Genomic DNA, 19,667 nt, shown 5'->3' with positions numbered 1-19,667 from the left:
AAGCCCAGACCATCCCAAAAAACCAAAGAGAAGAGTCTGAAAGTCCAGACCAAATATGGCAGATGTGAATGTACCCTTAAAAAGCAGTGCAGGAGTGGCCAGCTCACCTAGCAAAAGCCTGTGCTACTGTTTTATGATGTTTTCCCTGCCCCACTGTGCTTTAGCTTCAAAATGTGTTAACCTACTTAACATGCAAATAGAATACAATACTGTCTATGTTCCAGTAAGTTGTGTGCTGCCCCGGAACAGGGGGCTTATGTTCACTGCACGTCCCTAGTGTATTGCTGTGTGTGTGTGTGTGTGTGTGCTTGTTTGTCTGTGTGCATGTATGCATGAGGCTCACAGCTGGACCAGGGTACGGGCTCAGGTCACATCCCTCTCTCCAAGACAGATTGAGGCTCCTGATGAACTCCAGGTAGAAGGGATGACTGCTGTTCAACATGGAGAATCCCACGATGTTGGACTGGTCATCTACGACATCATCCAACCTCAGCAGAGGGAAGTCCTAGTAAGAGGAGGTTACGTTTATTATGTTTCATTAAAATGCATGACTACAAATTGCCAGGTTGTACCGGCACATGAGGCCCTAGACTGAAACAGCCTGTGACTCTTTTGGAACACAGCCTTATATTTCTATTGTTGTCTTTAAATTTTGACATCATTTGAAAACGTCAGATGCAGTTTACACCATGTTAAATTTTCATAACGAAAAGATTATTAGAAATTTTCCAAAATAATACTCTCATAACACCATTTAAACTGAATTTTTAAGCCCTATTCAGACTGGGATAAAATTATAATCAAAATGTGGAACATTGATCACAAAAAACAACAAACTTTAATACATTTTACTAACAACATCAATCAAAGTTTTACCATTCTGTTCTCAAAAAGAGAATTTTAATGTTGGAAAGTACTCTCTAATTTCATTAATACCAAACAAATCCAGTGCTCTTACTAAGGTAGTGTTAAAGGCTAAGCACCAGCTCTATGAAAGTGTAATGCAAAATGAGGAAAAGGTGTGTTGTTTTTGGCTGCAATCATTCAATGTACAGTGGGACATCTGTGAACAAATGGCCCAAAGATCCCAAAATATCCAGAAAATGGACTAAATTTGTCAACTTTAAACGGGCACTTTGGAAAGGACCATCCGCTCACTCCGTTATCTGTAGCTCATTTCACTGGCGCTTTTCCAACAATATGGGCATGTAAGGACACCAACGAAAGGTGTTCAAGAGCCTCTGTAACATGGAGGTAAACAGGGTAAGGACACTCACTTCGCCTGTTTTAGTTGGTGTTAGTTAACGTTAGCTTGACTCGCTAAACTCGGCGGCTCAGATTATACTCGGCTACGTAGCTGCATTACGGAGGTTTATAGTGTCGGATGAATTCGAGTTCGACTTCGATCACATTTACAAGAATAACGGTACCTCTACATTTGAGTTTAGCTTATTGCTAGGCTATTGTCATGAATAATGTTGGTTATTTAGCTAGATACTGTCATAACAGTCAGTCATAACGGTGTTTTACCGCGGCGTTGTTCAGCTGTTGTCCACCAGTGACGTCACGGTCGCGTTCAAGAATTTCCGTAGAGAGCTCGGGTTTTTCCGTCAATTTAATAAAATTGTCAGTTTTAAAGCAAATTAAGCAGCTATTTTCATTTTAATTCATACTTATATCTGTCAGTAACTACAATAATGTGGAATATTCATGGAGGTCCATTAAGTGGTGCTTAGCCTTTAAAGACTCCCACCTTCATGGAAATAATAGTTTTTTTAAGTGGTCAACTTTGATCATTTATTAAAATTAGAGGTTGTCATTTGCATATGAAAGACTTCAAGCAATCAAGTAATATATTTTGGTAACACTATTTGGGTAGTCTTTTGTAGACACTCTACATACAGTCAACAATCATCTATAGACTGTCAACAACCTGTCAGTTGAGTGTCATGGCCCAGCTTTTCAATTGAGTTTCATGGATGAGAAAAGAGCCCTTTCTGCTGGAGCACAATTTTTCTTCATTCATCGATATTTAAAAACAAAAAATTACCCTCTTTGTCATCAATTCCCCCCAAAAGTATGTTGATATCTGACGGGCATTTATTTGAGTTATTGTGAGAATTCTGCTCGGAATTGTCTTTTCGTACAAAGCATAAAACATAGCCTTGACTGCTCCTGACTGACAAATTGTTGACAGTTTGCAGTGGAATTAAACATTGAACTTCAGTTAATAAGAAGAGTATTGTTATACTCTTAACCCTATATCATATACTCTAACTCTTTTTTTTAGTAACTACACTACACTAACAATACTAACTTAATATTTGTGATCATCAGCGTAAACGTAGCCAAAAAAATGTGTTGACATGAAGAGAAATTTAAAATATGATCTTTCACTTTTTTAAAATCATTTTAAATACACTTGGCAAGGTTATAAGTGTTCAGCCAATGTTTTCTATACCACACATGTGCTTTGTGCTTAATTCACACATCATGTATGTCCATCCTGCAGATGTTTTCTATTAGTTTCCTGTTTCCATGGATACCAATCCAGCTCAATCTTAAATACTGTGAGTGACAGACTAGCTAATTAGCATGCTTTCCCTAACATTCACTCATTTCTGATAACACGGAGGCCCTAATTTCTGATAACAGTGATGCAAATGAACATTCTCAGCTACAGCAGGGCACATTCATCCAGAAACAAAATTAAATATCAACAAAAATTAAAACATTAAAAGAATGTATAAAATACACCAAATAAATCTATCAAAGGTCTACTGTGGAGTACAGGCCACAGAACATGTATCAAATATAGAGAATGGACATCCTCAGTCTGTTTTCCTGGGCCATGTGCTCTTCTACATGGTTCTGTTTATCATTGTTCTTGTCCCGCCTTAGTTCCACCTCCTCGTCAGTGTGTCCATCTATGTCTCCTTTGCAACCCTGCCGCCTCATTACCTGTCTCAGGTGTCCTTGTGTGTATATAAACCCCTGTGTCTGTGCCTGTTTGTTGGACATTCGTTTTGCTTTCTCCAGTCGGTCTGTTTCGTCTGTTGCTTGATCCCCGTCCTTGTGCCTGTTTGGTTTGTCTATTTGTATTTCTCTTGTCTCAAGTCTGTTTGTGTCTTATCCCAGTCTAGGTCTGTATGTATCTGTCTCTCTAGTTTAGGTTTCTCTGTCAAGGTTAGTATTTTTCAGCTCTCTCTGTCGGTTTAGTTCCCTCTGTCTAGGTTTAGTCTGTTTCTCTCTCTCTGTCCAGGTCTTTCTTTATCTAAGTTTCTTGTCCAATTTATCCAAGTCTGTCTCTGTATTGTTATCTTTTGTTTAAATAAAAGTCACTGTGTTGTAGCGTGTGCGTCTGCCTCCGTCAGTCCGCCTGGTCCTGACAGCAATAACTGTGTTAATAAAGGAAACATACAAAAATATAAAAGCAAACAATGCTATACTAATTAAACATTTCCATTTAATTTTTAAAAATGATCATATTTTTATATTGCTACACTGAGACATATTTAGAACCTGGTGCCTAGGCTCTTGGCCACGAATAGATGTTATGAATCACTAGTCTGTTCTTTGTCATAATGTTTTTTTTTTTTTAGCACATACTGTATTAATACATATGTGCTGACTGGTACAGTAGATATAAGGTGTAGATACATTCTCATTTTCAACCAGCAGTACAATAATTAAATAACTATATATATATTTTTTACTAAAACGTTACTACAAATTTTCAAACTTTCAGCCCAAACATTTTGTGGACCATAAGTGTATTATAATCCGTGCAAGTGGGTCATAAACTTTGAGTATTTAAGTTCAAGGAGAGACATTAAAATGCCCAGGTGATAAGTGAGCCATAAGACATAAAAAGAGGATTGTTATCCTGTTGGATAAGCTATTCTTACCCCACTACTGTGCCTTGTTAGCAGTAGGTGTTAGCGTTAGCCTTAATTGCAGGCTAACAGCTTCAGGCATGTCAGATTGAGCACAGGTTCTCCACTGTTACAAGCTCAAAGACTCTTGAATTTGTGCTTCAGCTGATTTATATAAACATATAGTGTTGTAATTATGCTACTTGTTTTTTATGTGAGATAGTGTGCTAAAAATAATTTTGTACTGTGGGAAGCCACTGGAGAATATCCACTTTGCATAATCTTGCATAATTTATAGATCTTCAAATCCTCCATGATTTAAAATCTGTATGTGCCATTTTAGTGAATGGCTGGGAATATTTTAATACACAAAAATGCTTAGAAAAAAAAAAAAAAATATATATATATATATGTATATGTAGATATTCAAAGGTTAGATGTGTAATCAACGATTTCTTCAAAAAGAAGTTATTTTGATCACTGGACACTACATTTATTAATTTATTGCTTTTAAATAATGAAGCAGTACTTCTTAAAGAGAAATTGCGAAGACAAACAGACAGCATTTACAGCTTGGTATGACTTCCCACATTTTTAAAAACTAAGGCCTTTATCAGGCTGGTGGAAGTGCCCCTTCAGCACTGAACTTGGACCAGCTTCTGAGCTGTAGTCTTAAATGTCATCCCTTATATAAGAAATAACAAAAAACTGGTCACAAATCAGCAAAGGGCAACTTCTGCTGCTGACAGAAATCCTCCAAGGGCAAAGTGTTGCTGCTAACAGCGTCACCAACATTATACAATTCTCCTTGTGGTGCTTGTGTAAAACCACTCAGCTCCTCATTGAAGAACATATGACCTAAAAATATGAGCTATGAATCTAAGCAGTAGGAAGTCGCCTCAAACAAGGGCATATCCCGCTTTGGCCATGATGATGATAAATGGCAGGGACCCATCACGCATTTCTGATGAGACGATTGGACAATGGCCAGCCTCACTCTGGTTCCCTACTGGAGAATCATGGGTAGGGAAGAAGGGTGGGGTGTCATTGGGTGAAGGGGGAAAGTAGGCGTGACATCTTACCATTGTGGTCAGGATGTACTTGTAGAAAGCTGACGTCATGCCAAGTTCCGATGCCTAGAGCAAGGGGGTATACACAGAGGCAAACAGGAAAGAAAAATATCAGTCCTTTTTAAAAAAAAAAAACATCTTCAAATTTCATAATGGCAAATTATAAAAACCCTATAATAAATGTTTTCAAATCCAGACCTTTGATCCAGGTTCCAGGCTTAGATTTTAAAATGGACGGGTAGTATGATACTATATCTGGCCAGGTATCCATGGATTGCAGCTGACTTCACTGTGTAGCTGCCGTATTTGGTGCTTACTTATTACTCACACAACTCCAATAAAAACTGATGTTTAAATAGTTTCTTTCAGCACTACAGGGGTTAGACAATGAAAGTGAAACACCTGTCATTTCAGTGTGGGAGGTTTCAGGGCTAAATTGGAGCAGAGCCTGGTGGACAATCTTCATTAACTCCACACTGCACCAATACACACAGCGAGACTGGTGAAGGATTGGTTTGATGAACATCTCCCATGGCCTGCACAGTCACCAGATCTAAATATTATTGAGCCACTTTGGGGTGTTGTGGAGGAGCGAGTCAGGAAACGTTTTCCTCCACCAGCGTCACGTAGAGACCTGGCCACTATCCTGCAAGAAGAATGGCTTCAAATCCCTCTGACCACTGTGCAGGACTTGTGTATGTCATTCCCAAGACCAACTGACGCTGTATCGGCCGCAAAAGTAGGCCCTACACCACACTAATACATTACTGTGGTCTACAACCAGGTGTTTCACTTTCATTGTCCAACCCCTGTGTATTCCTCATTTGTAAACAGAGTTCTGTTCATCTTTGTCAGTCAGTAGAGAGGTGATCAGGCTGCATCCCAAAGAGTGCTATATTACAGTTCCCCCATCAGTTCCCCCATCCCTTCCCTCGTCAGTGTTTCACTGAATTAAGCCCACAACACCTCCGGAAGCAGTGAAGTCTGGCCTCCAAGATACACCCTTCTCCAAACCAGCTTTACAGCCCTATCATACCCTTAAAAGTCAACAAAAGTAAAATCACACTGGTCTGTTTGGTGACTAAGGCTGTACCTAGCCATGCTGGCACCATTAATGCATGCTCAGTACCCCACTCACCTGCCCTATCCTCCATGTACCTAAAACACCCCTTAGCTGCTCCACCTCTACAATGTCTTTGTCTGTATTCTCCTAATCCACAACCACTGACTAGACCTTTCAGCTGTTTCTGATAACTCCATCACAGCTGCCCTTAACTCCGCCTAGCAATTTTAAAATCCCGGCCTGGAACCTGGATTCTTCAGATTCGAAGATCACTACCCTGTGGGGGTCAACCATTTTGTAAACACCAGCTCTCTAAAATGAAATGAGAGGTATTAATAAGATGCTGTGCTGCAGTAAAATCTTCCATCTGCTGCTTTACACTAGAATTTTTTGTGAGAATTTGATTGCTCTCAACCACAAGGACCTCAGTGAGGCTAAGTAATGATGCTGTAAGATTTGTTTTGCAAGTCAAATAACATCATGACATTTGGAAATGTAATGCACAACTAATCAAGGCTCTTTACGATGCCATCCTGCCAAATGAATAATTATGAAAAGTGAGACTGGAATTAATTCAATTTCTAAATTGGTTTGATATTAACCCATACGGAAAGCGACGAGGGACAGAAACGGGAGCAATCATGCACCGGTGGTGAAGATGCTGAGGTGTACGTGTAGCATATTGAATCTGTCTCCACATAACTAATGACGTTTGTGTGTATGTGCACTTTCAGCATCTTAAGCAGAAGCACGGTGAAGCATGCCCTGATGTAAAGTGTTGAGTCAGCGTGTGTGTTTATGTACCTTCTTGAGTATGAGTATAGATACTGAGGCATTGGCATCGATGATAATTGTTGCTACTTTGTCGTCACGGATTTCCTTCAGCAAGGGGGTGGGGTCCAGGCTCTCATCCAGCATCCTCACTGAGAGTGTGTCCCTAGAGATGAGGAAATGTCGCACCAGCTCTTCCAGTCTCAGCAGACCTGAGGAGAGGAAGGAGCAAACTAGGGTCAATGCATGATGACAGTAATGTAAGGCCATTTCATCTAATTACTGTGGTCAACTGTGTCCCTGCGACCTTCCCAATGGAACCTCCACATTCATTATGTATCACTGTGGTAAGCAAGGCTCTCACAGAAACGGTCACTGGTCACTGTCAGAACTAATATCTGTGTTTGACAGTATGCCAAAATATACCCCAAAAAATATAAGACACCTGAAAGTGTCGACACTGTCAAAACATTATCTCAAATAGACCATCCAATAGAAAGGGTCTAAAATGACTTCAATTAAAATTAAGGATTTTAATCCTGGGGTGGCACGGTGGTGCAGCAGGTAGGTGTCGCAGTCACACAGCTCCAGGGACCTTGAGGTTGTGTATTAGATTCCCATTCCGGGTAACCGTCTGTGAGGAGTGTGGTGTGTTCTCCCTGTGTCTGCGTGGGTTTCCTCCGGGTGACCGTCTGTGAGGAGTGTGGTGTGTTCTCTCTGTGTCTGCGTGGGTTTCCTCCGGGTGACTGTCTGTGAGGAGTGTGGTGTGTTCTCTCTGTGTCTGCGTGGGTTTCCTCCGGGTGACTGTCTGTGAAGAGTGTGGTGTGTTCTCCCTGTGTCTGTGTGGGTTTCCTCTGGGTGCTCCGGTTTCCTCCCACAGTCCAAAAACATACGTTGGTACATGGATTGGCGACTCAAAAGTGTCCGTAGGTGTGAGTGTGTGAGTGTGTGTGTTGCCCTGTGAAGGACTGGCGCCCCCTCCAGGCTGTGTTCCTGCCTTGCGCCCAATGATTCCAGGTAGGCTCTGGACCCACCGCGACCCTGAACTGGATAAGGGCTACAGATAATGAATAAATGAATGAATGACCATCTTAAATCTTAACCAGCTTAGGGTATGTTTTCATTTAAATGTGATGGTTTAGCTGGACTACAGCATGATCAACCTGACCAAGCTAGACAACCAGTATGACCAGCAACATGACCAGCCCCACCAAGCATGACCTAAATCAAATGCAGCATACGCTATGCTAGTCAAGACTTAACCAGCTAGCTTACCAGTACAGGGTATGTTTTGCCTAAATGACCACCTTTCCAACCCCCTTGACCATCAAAGACCAGCTCAAGACATCTATAACCAGCTACCAGCTAAAGCTGGTCTTATGCTGAATTTTTCAGCAGGGTTGGGATTCATCCTCAACTTTGCTGCAACATGGAAATATCTCTCACTGATCACTCACACTTTCAGACAAGGAGAACTACTTTTTTAAACTTAACTAGAGAAATAATTAAAGCAGAGAGTCGCAATAAAACATTATACTCCAAAACGTCTGTTCCAGGACCAGCGTATTACCTGTAAACAAGGGAAACAGACTGAGACAAAGGAATGTGTGTCCTGTGTTTGCAGTATTACACACTAAAACAAAACAAGATGATTACTGAATGAATAACTCACTCAGATTCAGACAGAAGAGCAGAGAAACGCATTAGAGACTGAAAAGCTAACAGCTTTCTATTACATCCTATAACAATAATGCTAATGTGGCTAACTAGGGTTGGGCGGTATAAAGGTAATAACGTATACTGTGGTATTTCAAAATGACAACGTGTGGTGTGTCAACTTTCTGTTCTGTATAAATACAAAGCCCTATAGGGCTCACTGACTCGTGACGTCACATTCTGAAAATGGGTGGGAAACAAAACACAAATTGTCTACACGTTTGGTGGTGTGTACTGTCGGGCTATGCTGAGCAGAACTGCACCGCACAAAAACTCTTCACACCCTTTTTCATCCTCATTATACTACACATTATATACTACACAGCTCTGATACAAAGAGGAGGTGGGCATCTGTGCTTCTAGGTGTGCTGAAACTCTATCCAGCGCAGGGAAAGGAGATGTATATGACATCAATTGATCCGTCTTTCCCATCAGTTTGCATTAGTGCTGTGCTATAAATCCAAACCATAGGTCCCCAATTTGGCTCCAAACTCACTGCAAACCATGAATAACTGCACTGATGTCTTCTGTAATTGATCAGTCCATCCAAATCCACACTGGCTTCAGAACATCTTCAGAAGTTTACACACTGAACGACTACTGGATTAGGAACACCTCCCTTGCATCTACACTGTCACTGTCCAATTGATCAGCTCCACGGGCCATACAGAACCACTCTGTAGTTCTACAGTTACAGCCTGTAGTCCACCTGTTCCTCTGCATACTTTCTCATCCCCATTTCAACCAGTTCTTCAATTGACAGGACCCCCACAGGACCCCACAGAGCAGGTATGACTTGGCTGGTGGATCATTCTCAGCTGCAGTGACACTGACGTGGTGGTGATATGTTAGTGTATGTTACAGTTGTACGAGTAGATCCATAAACATTCAGTGCATATCTCATGAAGTTTACTCTCTCAGTCAGCAGTCGGCATGCAGTCACTGATTTGCTCACATTGCTTTCAGGTTGCTGAGGTCAAATTATGTGATTGAAAGTTTAAACTGTTAACGGTTCTTTTTTTTAAAACATTAATGTTTTTTTTCTTTTACGAATCTCATCACAAAAATGTCCCCAGCGTAATGATCCTCATGCTTGCCTTTTGGAAAAAGAATTTAAATAAATAAAAAAAAAACCCTTTATATCTCTCCACAGCTCCAGGAGTATTTAAAGCAATTAAAAGCAAATGTTGAAAGTGATGCTCACTCTGCAGCTTAACGATGATTTTCCTGTGCTCCAGCTCTCTCAGAAAACTCACTCAAGCTCTGAAACAGTCGTAACTACATATACGCTTTAATTTCACTTCAGTGACGCTTAGACAAGTCTTCTCAGTAATGAGCTGAAAGAATACAGAAAAAGCTACAGCTACAAAGCAGCTACATTTTATCCATGCAGAACATTTATATAAACTATATGTTCAAACCAGTGGCAGATGCTGGTCTTTCAAGGAGGGGAAGCTCAATTTCGGCCTACACCATAAAATGTGTCGGTTTATTTATACGTAAATTCTACCCTCTGTTCCTTTTCAAGAAAATGATCTGTGACCCTGTCGTACCAACAAGGCGTCTTTTCCAGGGACTTGACTAGTGTCCTCTCAATGGCAGAGCTAGGCTTAAACGGCCTTGTCCCATGTGAAGTGTGTCCACCTGTGCTCCCACGGATCTTTACACCAAAGGATCGCTAATTCGCTCATTTCGCTCTCAATCAAAAAGGGATTCAGCCTCAGACACATCATCCAATCATCATGCCAAAGCTGAGCGTCCGATGGGCAGGACAAATCCCAGCATTTATCCAATGACTCGTCTCGTTTCGCTGCTTCGCTATTGAACTCTGTTTAAAGCACAGTGAAGCTGTGGGAATGATTGAGAGGAAAGCCGTGTCTTTACCAGTGATAAGAAGCTGATTCTGAACAAAAGTTGAGCGTGTTGTAGTGCATATTTATTCAATGACATGTACACACAACAGTATATATTTGATCACTTATTTTTTTTTACATTTTAGGGGAAGCTGAGCTTCACTTGCAGTCTTAGAGCAATCGCCTCTGGTTCAAACACAGACATCCAGTATAATGAGTGAATACTGTATACTGTACAGTACAAGCATAGAAACGCATTAGCAGTAGGATGAGACATTATAAGCAGCTGTACATGAGCCCTAGCGCTCTATGTCCAATGCCAAGCATTGTCTACAGGGCTGTGAAACAGTGGACCTGTGTTCTCTGGTGTGATGGATTGGACCTTGAAGGTTCATTGGTTCCGTAGTATCAACCTCCTCTAAAAGTTACATAATGCCATTTCTGCAGTGCTAAGCCTGGAGTAACAACATTAAATGATCTATTCTCCCTATGACAAGTCAGTGGAACATCATAATGATTTTAAAGCTGTAATTTTAAGATAAAATATTAAGGTTCCTAGTGTTCCTTTTAAATGTGGAGTTACAGTTCTGTTGTACTGCTGTGCAATGACAAGAAAACCTTTAATTCTTTAATGGCTGAATGCAATCAAATCCATTGCTATGTTCCAACATCTTTATTAAAGCTTTCCCAGAGAAGTAGAAGCTGTTATTACAGAAAAGGGGATGGCATTCCTACTATTAACCTTCATGCCCAGAGAAATTATAAGCTTGATGAGCAGGTATCCCCACACTGAGCAGGTCATATTTTTACTATGGTCAGTTACTACAAACCATGACTTGATCTCTGCCTCACTCCTGTAAATTAAAGTCTGTGGCTACTGATGCATAGTGACTTTGAGTGCCAATAAAGGTGATTCTGTATGTGCATAACTTTGTGGGCGAAGCCACCACAAAATCCATATGGTGACTTTATTGAATTTGGACTGGAGTCAACGAAGCAGCACTGTGAATGCACAACTACAAACAGGAGGCGTGTATAAGAGCCTCTAGCATGTAAGCACAGTGATGTGAAAACAAACTACTACAATTATTATTTAAGGATACTGATGAGGCACGGTGGTGCAGCAGGTAGGTGTCGCAGTCACACTGCCCCAGGGACCTGGAGGTTGTGGGTTCGATTTCCGCTCCGGGTGACTGTCTGTGAGGAGTGTGGTGTGTTCTCTCTGTGTCTGCGTGGGTTTCCTCCGGGTGACTGTCTGTGAGGAGTGTGGTGTGTTCTCTCTGTGTCTGCGTGGGTTTCCTCCGGGTGACTGTCTGTGAGGAGTGTGGTGTGTTCTCCCTGTGTCTGCGTGGGTTTCCTCTGGGTGACTGTCTGTGTGGAGTGTGGTGTGTTCTCTCTGTGTCTGCGTGGGTTTCCTCCGGGTGACTGTGGTGTGTTCTCTCTGTGTCTGCGTGGGTTTCCTCCGGGTGACTGTCTGTGAGGAGTGTGGTGTGTTCTCTCTGTGTCTGCGTGGGTTTCCTCCGGGTGCTCCGGTTTCCTCCCACAGTTCAAAAACACACGTTGGTAGGTGGATTGGAGACTCAAAAGTGTCCGTTGGTGTGAGTGAATGTGTGAGTCCCCTTGTGAAGGACTGGCGCCCCCTCCAGGGTGTGTTCCTGCCTTGCGCCCAGTGATTCCTGGGAAGGCTCCGGACCCACCATGACCCTGATCTCGATAAGCGATTACAGACAATGAATAAATGAATGAATGAATGTGTAAATCTGAAATCTAGTGCTATCTGAATATATACCTAGTAGCTTTATGACGTATGCAATTTACTACATAGAGAGTGAAGAGCTATTTAAATTTCAGCCAGAGCCAGACATGCTGTATAAAGTTTCCAAAAAGATTAGTTGTCCTCATCCACACGAGAACAGTGACAACAGTGTTTTTCAGTGAGACAGAAGGCCATAACGCAGACAAAAACCTTGATCCGTGTGGATAGGGCCGGAGACCAAATGTAAACAGAAAGCACGTTGGAGACAGGAAAAGAGAATATATGAAGGGAACAGTGACAAATGCTGATTTAACAGGAGGAAGTATAATGGTTATAATAATGGTTGTATATATAGAAGCTGGTTTAAGAAAGCTATGTAAATAAATAATGACAGCAATGAAAACAGTGTTGTTAGCATCAATACGTTCATACATTATTACACAGTTACAGTAACACAGGGATACCCTTTAAAACACTGAAGTGCAGCCTCAAATAACCACACAAATGTTTCCGCGCAGTAGCCTGCACACACTCGCACACTAAGTCCTGATTAATTGAGTGGAAAACAGTGGGATCAATAGAGACAGATGCCTAAGAAGCAGTAAACAGTAGTGCTCACTACATTACCGTCTCACGTAGCCGACCTTGGGCCTGTGCAGTGCAAGGAAGAGCAGCCTCATCAGTAAAGCCATAAAAGAGCGCTCAGAAGAAATGAGGGCAACTCATGTCCTGACAGGAGCTACATGGCTAATTTCACAGAGGCATGTTACTTTAATGCATCATCCACCACTGTGCAGTAATGCCTTACATGACGGGCCTTTTCCCAATGTGGCATCAATAACAGACAACAAGGTTAATGACTTTAATTCCAATGCAGAATCTACCTTAGGTGAGACTGCTGCAGGGAAAATGACACAGTAAAAAATATATATACAAAGGGTACAGGGGGAAATGAATAATGCGCACCGAGGGGTAGCACGGCACTGGAAAAAAATGACCAAATATTCTTTAAAAATACCTCTTGGGAGAGTTCTTTCTACTTGTATTTTGACTATAAAACACTTTATATCGATTGTAGTATTCTTCTCTGCTGCTGAAGCGGATTGCTGCATAACACTGGATATTTGTAAAAAAAAAATAATAATAATAACAGACCTTTAACGTCATAAAATAAAACCAAAGCAATAAAAACCCACCCCCTGGATCCAATTTATATATTTTATATATTTTCCAAAGATAGTTTATGACAACAACATCATGGGGTTAAACGGCTCCAACAAAACATGTTTCCACATTCAGTAAAAGCAGAGAACACAATAAGCATTACCATACTAAGACCATAATTATGGGTTTGCTCTGTATTTTAAGTTCTGCATTTAACAACACAGACCATTGTTAAACTTATTTCAGTATGAACCTTTCCCAAAAAGAAAACATCAGTCTAATAAAGAGTTTCGTTCCCCATCTCAAAGTCTCATTATCATCTCTATGGTGTTCCACAGGGACCAATTCTTGGTCCATTTTGTATTCATAAATGCTTCTACTTAGTAAGATGCCTTACTATGGAAGGAGCTTGGATGACACACACAGTGTCTGTAATATCCATGTGATCAGAAGACCATGATAACTCTAATCCAGTGGTGTTTCAACATGGTGTGTTTACTTTATGAAAAAATATTATTTTATTTGAATTTATCTTTTAACCTGATCCAAGTAGCATGTTTAATAAATAAATAAATATATAAATAAGACCTGCCTGAGTTGAAATGGGTGAGTTAAACAGGGGTAATGCTACATGGGTCCAGAGCCTAAATTATTACAGCTACTTGCTTGCTTCTACACTCACTATTCATTAATCAGCTTCACTCAGCACTAAAGGTTCAGTTTATATATTTTAAGCTACAGACTGCATCTGTTTCTCTGCATTCTGTATGAACCGTTTCTGCTGAGGACCCCCACAGAAGCACCGCAGAGCAGACATGATTTATTCTCAGCGCTGTAGTGACAGTGATATTGTGGTGATATGTTGCGCTGGTATGAGTGGATCAGAAACGGCAAAGCTGCTGAATTTCTTTACCTTGAATCTCGTCACTGCTGGACTGAGAACAGGCCAGCAACTAAAAATATCCAGCCAAAAGTGTCTGGTAGCCAGTGTCCTGTGTCCACTGATGAAGGACTAGAGGACGACAAGCAGAAACTGTGTGGCAATAGATTGTCTACTTAACTAATGTCTCTGGCTTTTCACCTACAACATGGAACAACAATGTATCTGTGTCTAACAGTGCAAACAGTGAGTGGATACAGTGTTTAAGAACTCCAGAAGCACTGCTGTGTCTGATCCACTCGATCCACCAGCACAACACACACTAACATGCCAACAACACAGAAACGTCACTGCAGCGCTAATAATGGTCCACCACTCAAATACTTCCTGTTCTGTTGTGGTCCTGACCATTGAAGAATAGGGTGAAGGCTAGCAAAGTATGCAGAGCAACAAACATACAGTCTGTAGAACTTCAAAGCGCAACTATATGGAAAATGGAGCTGATAAAATGGCGAGTGAGTGTAGAAACTATGAGGTGATTTTAATATGTTGGCTGATTTGGATGTGAAATAAATCACTGGTTGTGTACAGAATTGATTTTTAAAGTTATCTGCTGCTTTTCAAAGTATTATCTGATCTATGAGTGATTTAAAGTGTTATTTAAGTTTCTAAGCAAGTGCCAAGCAAGTCATTAGGCACAAGCTTGTTAAATACTCCATGAGTCAGCCACAAGAAAAGTGTAGAAGATGCCTATTATTGTCATACGCCCCAGCATTTTGGACTCTCTTCCTTTTCTAGAGAGCCTTTCTTAGGTGTTAAAAGGCTGCTCATGAATCACATTCACTTTAGAATTTAATTACCCTACTGCTGTTTTTTTATGTTCACAGTTACCTCTGTCGTTTTTCATTGACCTAGTTGGAGTTTCACAGATATGTTGTTTTGTTTTGTGTGGATTGGCACTATTGGGTAGGTTTAATAATACTTCATTTGAACGAGTTTTACTTTCTTGACTTCACTAGATTTAGTAAAATTTTGGAGACATTTCTTCTAATTAGTGACTTCCGGTGCTTTAAGCTGCACTCATTGCTAACATAGGTGCTAATCCCCATAGAAAAGCACTGAATCAATAGAATAGGATGCTCTGGAGCAGCTACATATTGTTCAACATAATCAATGCCAATCTCAGATAATGAAGTCTATAGCACCCAGGCACTGAGTAGGGTTTGTGATCCAGTACTGATAATCCACTCATAGTATCTGATCTCACTAATGTTTATGTGGTTGAATTAGTTAAATACAATCAAATCCTCAAAGCAATTTTCTAATATCCAATTTAAAGCCTTATCAGAAGGGTATAAGGCTATTACCGCAGCAGAGAAGAAGGGGGCAAACTATTAATTCCTTTGATTCTAAAGGCCAGGGCACACTCGCTACATTCAAGTTCAACTATTGAACAGAGTTCATTAGTGAAGCAGCGAAACGAGACGAGTCATTGGATAAATGCTGGGCTTTGTCCCGCCCATCGGACGCTCAGCGTCTCTGGGGGTCTATGGGGCAGTGGGCTGGCCTCGGCTGGCCCGGACGCTCAGCTTCTGCATGATGATTGGATGATCTGTCTGAGGCTGAATCCCTTTTTGATTGACAGTGAAATGAGCGAATCAGCGATCCTTTGGTGTAAAGATCCGTGGGAGCATAAAATTTTCATTCTGTTCTGAGCTTCCCCTCCTTGAAAGACCAGCATCCGCCACTGATGTACACCCACATAAATTTGTATATGTAGAAATTTTCTATGCTGCAGGAACCGCCCAAGTTGTGGTGAGTTGAGACTATTTTCAAAATGGTGGAACAGTATGTCAACAGTAAAATATCAAATAATAATCATTAATAACTATTAATTCTAAGGTTAATGTCATTATTAAACATCTACAATGAACACATATGTTGAACGCAACCAAGTGGGGGTGGGGCTTCAGAACATAAATGAACATAAACAAGCACGATTGTCCAGTTGGGGTGCCACGGATGTCTGTCTTTGTTTATGTTCGTCTGGAAATGTCGGATCTGCCATGTTGACTGTGTGATGCAGTTCAGGCAGTTGCCTTTGGAATAGACCTTCCCATGCGCAGCGGCACTTCCACTGAATCTCAGCTTTTGCGTCTATGGTTACCATAGCGACCAGTTCACTGAGTCCACGGTTTAGCTCGTTTTTCCTGGTCAATGTCTTTGATAATGGCATCATTTTGGCTAATAGAGAGAGAAGAACTCTTGGCAGATATGCGGGAAGAAAAAGAGCGCTTTATGATGTTTCATATCAGCAGTTCTCAAATCAGAATGCGTCGGTGCCATACTGGGAACCAATTGTTGGGTTTTATAGCAGCACTGATGTATAACGAAAGCTAGATAAATGTACAGTACAGTACTGTGCAAAGAGATTATGAGATTTAAAAAGCTATTGATCTGAGCATTAAGTGTTTCTTTGCTAAAAATACAACCAAAAACAAAAACAACAATAACATTATTCCAGTAAGTGTGATATTCTGTGTTAGAATGAGGGGGTTCAACTTAAATCAAGGAGAATGTGAACAAACATTGTTCTTCAAACTCACTCACACCTACAACTTTATAGAAATAAAATTATATATATATATTTCTTATTTGTTTTATATTATTTGTTTGTATTTACTGTGATTATATACATTTTTATACAAGCACCACACTTACTGAGAAGGCATTAGTTTAAATATATTAATAATTATCTTAGGTGCCCAAGACTTCTTCACAGTACTGTATCTCATACACACCTGTGCTGGAGAGAGTCTCACAGCACTCAGAACCTCACTGGCTCTTTGCATCGTTCAAGAGAAAGGTCACACTATGCTGCATAATGAGGAGAAAAAAGCATGCTATATTCTGTTAGCCACATAAAAGAAGCTTATTCTAAAAGTTGTTTAAGAAAGGTGTTAAAGAAAATCTTGCGACAACTGACCCTTGCTGAAATGATCATCAGTAGATGTTTATGTGGGGTTATGTCAGTTGTATGACTTATGATGGTATATGCAGGTGTCAACTAGGCTTACGAATGCTTAATGTATAATGGTACTGAATGTAAAAATCATAGGAAATACATAGAAATACATATATAATCATCAATGTCCACTAAAAAACAACGGTGTTGGGAAACTCTAATAGGCGTCTTGCCTGTGACGTAGATGGTGGACAACAACTCTAGAAGCTGCACTTAATTTAATGCAAAATGAGGAAAAGGTGTGTTGTTTTTGGCTGCAATCATTCAATGTACAGTGGGACATCTGTGAACAAATGGCCCAAAGATCCCAAAATATCCAGAAAATGGACTAAATTTGTCCACTCTAAACGGGCACTTTGGAAAGGACCATCCGCTCACTCCGTTATCTGTAGCTCATTTCACTGGCGCTTTTCCAACAATATGGGCATGTAAGGACACCAACGAAAGGTGTTCAAGAGCCTCTGTAACATGGAGGTAAACAGGGTAAGGACACTCACTTCGCCTGTTTTAGTTGGTGTTAGTTAACGTTAGCTTGACTCGCTAAACTCGGTGTCTCAGATTATACTCGGCTACGTAGCTGCATTACGGAGGTTTATAGTGTCGGATGAATTCGAGTTCGACTTCGATCACATTTACAAGAATAACGGTACCTCTAAATTTGAGTTTAGCTTATTGCTAGGCTATTGTCATGAATAATGTTGGTTTTTTAGCTAGATACTGTCATAACAGTCAGTCATAACGGTGTTTTACCGCGGCGTTGTTCAGCTGTTGTCCACCAGTGACGTCACGGTTGCGTTCAAGAATTTCCGTAGCGAGCTCGGGTTTTTCCGCCAATTTAAAAATTTTGTCAGTTTTAAAGCAAATTAAGCAGCTATTTTCATTTTAATTCATACTTATATCTGTCAGTAACTACAATAATGTGGAATATTCATGGAGGTCCATTAAGTGGTGCTTAGACTTTAAGAAGGTTTTTTCTTTTTCCGGTAAAGTCTCTGGAGATGCATGCTTTTTATTGGACATGTATATGTATAGTTATTATCCATGTTTATTCAATGCTGGTTTACATAAAGCTACTCAGACCACACTTGCCTTTGCCTTATATTAGTGCAGTGTCTACTGATGATTCTCATATATACACTAAACAGGCATAATATAATGACCACCTCTTTGTCGGATCATCTACAGCATGTCTTGATCTGTAACCATATTTTCTTTGGGGTCAGAAAAGTGTTATCATTGGACAAATGTACCCAATGAAATCATAGCCACCTTTTAACATACTTTGACTGAGAGAGAAAACAAGTTTCTACAAGATGTAGAAAAACACATGGAATACTTTCACTTCCAATGAAACACATTTAGTTTAGTTTATAACATCGTGTGAACACTACAGCAGTTTTTTCCTTCTCCTGGAAGGTTACTATTTTTGGAGATACATGTTTTTAATTGGACATCAACGATATGTAGAATAGGGTAAGGCAAACTCACACTCAGCCTTGGCACAGATGAGGCTGGCTGTTGGGAAGTTGAAGGAGCGCAGAATGGCACCAATGGCCATGCTCAGGTCCTCATTGCTGGGATACAGCGTTACTGAGGCAAAGCGTAGGTACGGCAACCGGGGAGTCTCCTCAGGACCTATCTTTATATGAGGGATCTGGGGAGGGGATACAAAGAAAGAGGAGTAGAAGCAAATGAGTAAGAGTGATGAATAGAAAGTAAAAAACAACGAGAAGAAGGTAAAGGAAACTATGAACATTAAGTAAAAAGGAGGGAAATAATAAATTAAATAACCTTAAATATATACTTGATGGATTCGTATGTTCCTCTTCTGCTACTCTTCATACAGTTGAAAACAGAGAAGCAATAATCGAAAGAATGGGCTGCCCTGAAGCTGCCACTCATCAGACTTTGTTCACCATGACCAATGCCAAGCTTTTGATAGAGGGGTATAAAATCCACCCAGTGCTGGGCTGTGAAACACTGGACATGTGTTCTCTGGAGTGGAGGAGCTACATCCAATTTCTTAAATGAGTTGAAGTGACCTTGCTAATGTTTATGAGGCTGAATGTAATCAATTTTTTTAGAGACTCAGTCCTTTAGTAGCTTTAGAATTGATATTTCTGCTCAGAACGCTATTTATGCTCTTTAACTTGAGTCATTATATTAGTCTTTATTCACTACGTAGCTATGCGTTAACAATGATCTAACAACTGGTGATAGATTCACTGTAACACATTGATTACGGCAGCATAGTGTTTACTTGTGTAAATGATGGTAATTTTGTCGACTGCTATCATAATACATGTTTGTAATTAGACGTAACTATCCAGATTATGTAAGCACACCTTTAATACACAGTTATTACATACATTTTGAAAATGTATCTAATTCCCTTTGTGTGTGTGTTTGTGTGTGTGTGTGTGTGTGTGTGTGTAAACCAATTACTAGCATTAAATTTGACTCCCAAAATGATGATAGTGTAAACTAAAACACA

At 40.4% G+C, this 19,667-nt stretch overlaps 1 protein-coding gene across 6 annotated transcripts in view; it reads right to left on the bottom strand.

Moving 5' to 3' along the window:
- LOC136699314 (glutamate receptor ionotropic, kainate 5) overlaps positions 1–19,667 on the bottom strand; it is a 208,560-nt gene that overhangs the window by 76,233 nt on the left and 112,660 nt on the right. For 3 of the 6 annotated variants that reach the window (XM_066673929.1, XM_066673931.1, XM_066673930.1), the window contains 4 exons: positions 18,662–18,827; positions 6,813–6,991; positions 4,958–5,011; positions 344–505 (listed from right to left, as the gene is read on the bottom strand). In XM_066673929.1, the coding sequence (XP_066530026.1) occupies positions 344–505; positions 4,958–5,011; positions 6,813–6,991; positions 18,662–18,827 (561 nt within the window). Of the gene's footprint in view, positions 1–343; positions 506–4,957; positions 5,012–6,812; positions 6,992–16,949; positions 17,009–18,661; positions 18,828–18,964; positions 19,310–19,667 lie in introns of those variants that run through there. The other 3 variants (XM_066673932.1, XM_066673935.1, XM_066673934.1) reach the window with 3 other exon arrangements.

This window comes from Hoplias malabaricus, chromosome 6, assembly GCF_029633855.1.
Source record: "Hoplias malabaricus isolate fHopMal1 chromosome 6, fHopMal1.hap1, whole genome shotgun sequence".
Lineage (NCBI taxonomy): Eukaryota > Metazoa > Chordata > Actinopteri > Characiformes > Erythrinidae > Hoplias > Hoplias malabaricus.
The sequence above is the reverse complement of the archived record's forward strand: the minus strand, read 5'-3'. Positions and strand labels throughout refer to the sequence as shown.